The following is a 7074-nucleotide window of genomic DNA, read 5'->3' as shown; positions in this document are numbered from 1 at the left end:
GATGCAGCTCTGCTACAGTCCTCACTTAATGCCCTCTCGAACTGGTGCCGTACTTGGAAACTCATCCCCAATCCACAACAATGCAGCCACATGACCATAACACTACACATATCTCCTCTACCGACATCATATTACCTATGATATAGATGTTGATTCCCATAGGGAATCTGAAATATTTGTCCCAAATGAGTTATTAGTTTAGCTGAAAAATAATATGATACTATATTGGTATCATATTACCTACTCGACAAGCCCATCACTGTAGTTATGCAACAGCATGACCTAGGTGTAATATTCGATACAAAATTACAATTTAAGACCCACATAGAAACATATACAACCAAGGCTCTGAAATTACTACGCATTCTGTACCGCTTCACAGAAATTTCTGACCCCACTGCTCTTCGTCACTTCTTCCTCACGATCATTCAACCTCTCTTAAACTACTGCTGTCAGATTCGGACAACAGCCTCCCCCTCCAATATTAACCAGTTAGACAGAGCAGTATCCTCCTTTGCTGTAATTGTTAGGAACAGAAATACCAAGCTCAGAAATCTGTCTACGCAGCAGGTATTAAGGGCAATATATGCATCACCGCTGCACATCAGGCGACAGGTAGCTGACCTGAGTTTTCTCCATGGGATCTTAAATGGGCATTACCGTTCGGAACATCTTATCTCACTCTTTTCTCTCTGTGTTCCTTCTCGCTCCACCAGAACCAAAGACTTTCTCCACATTCCCCACACTCAGCACTCAATACTTCAATCACTCAATCAATCACTACTGATTACACCTCAGGATGCTCACTTAACACTGTGTACAGTTATTGGAACACCAAGTTGAAAGAATATAAATGTGAGCAAGAGCAAAACAGTGGTAATGAAAGTTAACAGGACAAATACACCCTTAAGGGAGTGAAGATTGAATGTGTGAATACCTTGAAATATCTGGGAAGTACAATACCAAATGACAAAAGTGTCAAGGACGAAGTGTTGAACAGAGTGCAAAAAGGATCCAACTTCTTCCATCAAGTATGGAACATAGCATGGGACAAGGGAGTTACTCAGAGAGCTACACATACCATGTTTAAGACTTTTCACCTGCCCATCACGACATATAGTCTGGAGAGTTGCATCATGCTAAAAGAGAAGTATGTCAACTGCAAGCTTGTGAAATGAAGTTCCTTAGGTCAGCTGTACAGAAAACAAGGAGGGCAGAATTAGGAGTGATCAGATACAAAGAGATCTGCAGGTCAGCCAGACCATAGAAGAAAGGCTGAGTGTTGCAAGGCTGGAGTGGCTAGAACACATTAAGCAGGTGCAGGTGACTAGAACAGCAAGGAAGTATTCTGAAACGATCATTCCAGGATGAAGACCAATTGGATGCCCTAGACAACAGTGGTTAGACCAGATAAGAGAAGACCTAGAAAGAGACGAGAAACAAGGGATGCCCTAGAGAGAAAACAAACATACCAAGACCGTAATAAATGGAGGGAAATCATTCTTAAACATCCTACTTGGCTCGCTGGAAGGAATTTTGTTCTGTGCCCTAAGAAAGATAGTGTACTTGCATCCACAGATTGTGAAAATGTCTGCAAAGTAGAGAAGGGACAAGAAAATCTACTGTGCTATGTACAACAATGTCCCATAGAAAAATATTTTTAAAGAGTAAATGAGCAGCTATAGTATAAAAACATAATGGGCTGAGAACTAATGCTAAATGATTTGCACGAGTACATTCCAGTTTCTTGTCATGCATTCCTTCCTTGAAACGATTCTATATTAGGTTTTTTTCCCCTAGTGGTTTAATGTTGCACTAACATATCAAACGTTTTTGGCGAAGCAGGGATGGAAAAAGGCTAAGATTGGGATGGTAGTGGCTGTAGCCTTAATTAAGGTACAGCTCGAGCATTTGCCTAGTATGAAAATGAGAAACTAGAGAAAAAAAGCTTATTTTGTTGAGGCGCGATAGTGCATCCTGTGAGCGAGTGTGGGATCAATGTTGTGACAAGTGACATCACATGGACGTTTCCTCCGTGTGCAAATAAGCAAAAAACCTTATATTTTAGTGCATATTATTTATTTTCTAGGTTGATGACTTTGTTGTTCTGTTCTTCTAAACGTATTTTAGAAAAATATTATTTCATATGATGTGATCGTCGTAGGTAATATCATAAGACCATTTGTCACAGTTAAGGTCTACAGTATTCTGATTTTAGATCAAACAAACTGTGTAAGAATAACCTACTAACACTTAAAAGGGTTTCTTTTAATTATACCGAAGAATACTGCAAACAAACATGCCAAAACAACATCTCCTCCGTGCGCAACTAGTAACGTAATAATTTTCACACGACTAAAGAAGGGTTAAGACAGAACTATGATGAAAGCGTGATTACTAAATAGTTCAATTTATATTGCACTGTAAACTATCATAAAATATTTCAAAGTGGAATATTAGGGTGGCCAAACAGTCAAGGAAATTAATTAGCAATATAAAATTGAGTTTTTAAAATCGAATATTTGAGAATTTTGTGCTGATTTTCTGCCTGTTTCTTGTAGATGTTAAGTTTATAAATATATTTTGTATATAGATATAACAAGTAATTAGGTAGAGGGAACAGATAGAAGAGACAAAGGCAAACATGAAATCATAAAAGGACAAACTCCTTTTCTTCACACACTGATGTGATGTAAAGAAGAAAACTGGATAAAGACAAGAAAACGGAGAGATGAAAAGAAGCAAGTATATACAGGAAATAAAGGTCAAGAAGAATAGGTTAAGCACAGAGGGAGAAGAAAAGGAACACAATTCATTATACTGATTCAGTTTTTCCATATGTTGCATTCTACTTACAGACTGAAGATATCTCAAGAGAGTCCATCTAGGAAGACATTATGGATGTAGGATAATGTTTAGAGTTCATAAATAAAATACACATCTGTTGTTACAGACTACAGATATCCAGTAACAGTTTTATATCTCTAAAGATAATGCGCTAAATCACTTAAATTGTGACCTGTTGTGCGGAAAGAGACCTAAAGTACGATTTTTAATTTTTTAGATATTTGGGGTCTAAAATTGGCATAAGATGCTGAGCATTAAGAAAAAGGGTTGATGCTTCTAGGTGTAATACTTCAGAAGATATTAATTATTGACTGTTGCTACTAAGAAAACTGTATTTTGATAAAAACTCAATTACAGCTTTCACTAATTTTCTTACCAATTGTACAAAGTTTTAACGACATCGAGTGGCGAAAACTCAAACTGCCTCACAACTTAGTTTGCTAAGAAGTCACGTAAGTAGCACAAGAAGTCAAAACATAGAAATGCAGCTTTTACCCCTCCCTCCAGACACTTTTTTTTTTTTTTTTTTTTTTCCATTTCTACTGTATAATTTCCGTTCCCAACTTTGAATCCCTTTCTGCACAACAGGTCACAATTGTAAAGTGATTTTGATCCCATCACTCTCTTGTTCTTTATTAGGTTCATGTGAAATTTTGTGAGCAACTCTGTGATTATTTATGTAATATCTTAGAATCAACCAGTGCAGTATCTATAAAATTTTTGTCTCATTATGGAAAAAAGAAAAGGGTGGGTTTTCCAGTAACTCTTTTGTTGTATAATTTCTTCATGTCTTCTATTTTTTTTATAATTTTTATTTCCATTTAGTATTAATACTGCATCAGATGGCCATAAATGAAGCAGTAAAAACAACTGAGTTAATACTGGATGTGAATAGTGTAAGTTTCAAACTTTCAAACAATTATTCTTCGACAGAAAAGGCCAAATCCATTACATACTGTTTCAGTATCTGTGAGAGATATAGCCTCATAGTTTGTTGTATTTATGTTTATAAAGAAGCAACCTCATTTTCAGACTAATGCCTTCCAAGCCCCAAAACTTTTTAGATATAAGAAAACAAGGTTTAAAATGCTTAACTGTATTTTTTAAATTTTAGCAGTGTTATTACAAAGACCTTTTGGAATTCAAATTTGTCCAATTTTATTGAAAATAGAGAAAAATTTTCAAACGAGACAGTTTGGTCTTTGTGAAAGATAAGATTTAGTTGTATGTGCAAGAACAAATTTGTATGTTTGAGAGTCATATTAAATATGAATGTAGGCCTGAGAAACTAAACTTGCTTGAACATGCAAAGCTTTGGGAAAGCATTCTTTCTGATTATGTAAGACATGTTTGCAAAATTAATAACTGTTTTCATAGAAGGCAGTTTAGGTTTAGGAAAGGTTATTCTACTGAAGCCCAACTTGTGGGATTCCAGCAAGATATAGCAGATATCTTGGATTCAGGGGGTCAATTGGACTGTTTTGCGATTGACCTGTCTAAGGCATTTGATAGGGTAGATCATGGAAGACTACTGGCAAAATTAGTGCAATTGGACTTGACAAAACAGTGACTGAATGGGTGGCTCTGTTTCTAGAAAATAGAACTCAGAGAATTAGAGTAGATGAAGCTTTATCTGTCCCTGTAATAATTAAGAGGGGAATTCCTCAAGGTAGTATTATAGGACCTTCATGTTTTCTTATAAATATATGAATGATAAGTGTAAAGAAGTGGAATCAGAGATAAGGCTTTTTGCAGATGATGTTCTTTTTTTACAGAGTAATAAATAAGTTACAAGATTGTGAGCAACTGCAAAATGACCTCAATGTTGTGAGATGGACAGTACGCAATGGTATGATGATAAACAGGGATAAAAGTCAGGTTGTGAGTTTCACAAACAGGAAAAGTCCTCTCAGTTTTAATTACTGCATTGATGGGGTGAAAGTTCCATTTAGGGATCATTGTAAATACCTAGGTATTAATATAAAGAAAGATCTTCATTGGGGTAATCACATAAATATGATTGTAAATAAAGGGTACAGATCTCTGCACATGGTTATGAGGGTATTTAGGGGTTGCAGTACGGATGTAAAAGAGAGAGCATATTTTTCTCTGGTGAGACCCCAACTAGACTATGGTTCCAGTGTATGGGACCCTCACCAGGATTACTTGATTCAGGAACTGGAAAAAATCCAAAGAAAAGCAGCTCGATTTGCTCTGGGCGATTTCCAACAAAAGAGTAGCGTTACAAAAATGTTGCGAAGTTTGGGCTGGGAAGACTTGGGATAAAGGAGACGAGCTGCTCGAATAAGTGGTATGTTCCGAGCTGTCAGTGGAGCGATGGCATGGGAGGACATCAGAAGACGAATAAGTTTGAGTGGTGTCTTTAAAAGTAGGAGAGTTCACAATATGAAGATAAAGTTGGAATTCAAGAGGACAAATTGGGGCAAATATTCATTTATAGGAAGGGGAGTTAGGGATTGGAATAACTTACCACGGGAGATGTTCAATAACTTTCCAATTTCTTTGCAGTCATTTAAGAAAAGGCTAGGAAAACAACAGATAGGGAATCTGCCCTAAATGCAGATCAGTAGTGATTGATTGGACAAAGACAGACTATTACACACACACTCTCTCTCTCTCTCTCTCTCTCTATAGAATACAATGGCTTTTAAAGCTACTCAATACCCATTTTAAGAAACATGACTTGAGCTTCCATAGGCATTTTGTCTTTTTAGACAATGTCAATAATAATGGCTATTTGAAATAAACCTACAATCATTTATTCTTTTGTTCTCCATTGATCTACTAAAGCTTGTCTGTTTGAAGCATTTTTTACACTCCTCGTTTCTTTCTTTGTCAAAATTGACGCTATTTTAAAAATACAATATATGTCCATCATTAAAAAAGTGATTGTTATCGGATCAGTTAAAATTAAGAAAAGCTTCAAATAAACTGCATATAATGAACTAATTAAACATGGAACAATGAATACAATTAACAGGACAGTTCGTCTAGTTTTCTTAACACATTCAAATTGGAAGATCTGTTCATAGAGGAATCTAGTTTACAGTCTGACATTTGGTTGGGAAGACACTTACAGATTACATTATAATACTGAATTCCTTTCACACAGTCTCCACTTCACTATTTCTATTAAATGTTCCTAGTATAGGAAGTCATGAAAATGTAGCAGACATTAACAATAAATGAATGCTTTGTATGAAAGACATTTGGAAACAATGGAAGAGTAGTGAGAGTTGTGACTGATTACAGGACCAATAACCAGTCACAAGGCAATGTTTTACCATCACAACACATACTGTAGAATACTCAAAGTCTGGTACCTTTGGTCACTTCAACTGTGGTATGGATTCTTGATAACAACAATGCAGGCCCCAGCTCTCCCTGTGTTTAGTGGCGCAACCTGCAACATACAATTTGCACATTTCTCTACCATCCTGAAAGTGTCTGGTACTACATTCTATTCAAATGAACTCTGATTTACTAGTAAATATTCCTTTCCTACAAATCTTTTACATGGCAATTTTTTTGTATGTATCACAAAATAAATAAATATAACTGAATGCCAAAGAGGTAGGAGCATTTCCCTCCTTAGTCCCAAGTAAGAAAATTTCTTGGATAGAGATAAGAATGTAGAAATGGTCAAGTAAGTTCATCTTCTAAAACAGAGGTGTTCAGCTGGGCGCCCACTGAGGCTAGCCCATTGCGGCCGGGCTGGTGTGACGTAAATGTGGTCAGCTTACGTAGAAAGCATATGTCACAGTGAAGCGAGAGAATGAAAGCATTTTGCAGGAAAGAGAAGGAGCACTGACGTTGGATTGTGATTACGAAGCTCTCTCCCACTATTCAGCAAAGTGCTGATTGGGATACATTACTTAAAATAAATCACAACCAAAAAACTGACTTTTTCAAGATATTCTGGTTTGATTTAAACTGCGCTCGATCAATATAAACAGTCAGTTTTTTCTTATATTTATTCAACCAAAGAAAACTGACACGTTATAATTTTTGTTTAAGTGTACAAGCTACAATTTACAATTCCTTGGATGGAAATTACAGTATTTCCATTTTTAATAATAATGTTATTTGTTTTATGTCCCACTAACTACTCTTTTACAGTTTTTGGAGATGCCGAGGTGCCAGAATTTAGTCCCGCAGGAGTTCTTTTACGTGCCACTAAATCTACCGACATGAGGCTGACGTATT

General features: G+C 36.2%; 1 protein-coding gene across 2 annotated transcripts in view; it reads right to left on the bottom strand.

The window, feature by feature from the left end:
• Positions 1–4810: 4810 nt before the first annotated feature.
• LOC136867224 (kelch-like protein 5) overlaps positions 4811–7074 on the bottom strand; it is a 213783-nt gene continuing 211519 nt past the window's right edge. For both annotated transcript variants that reach the window (XM_067144361.2, XM_067144362.2), the window contains exon 13: positions 4811–6271. In XM_067144361.2, coding sequence (XP_067000462.1) covers positions 6203–6271 — 69 coding nt within the window. In that variant the 3' untranslated portion in view covers positions 4811–6202. The remainder of the gene's footprint in view (positions 6272–7074) is intronic.

This window comes from Anabrus simplex, chromosome 3 (assembly GCF_040414725.1).
Source record: "Anabrus simplex isolate iqAnaSimp1 chromosome 3, ASM4041472v1, whole genome shotgun sequence".
Lineage (NCBI taxonomy): Eukaryota > Metazoa > Arthropoda > Insecta > Orthoptera > Tettigoniidae > Anabrus > Anabrus simplex.
This window is presented reverse-complemented; position numbering and strand designations above follow the sequence as displayed.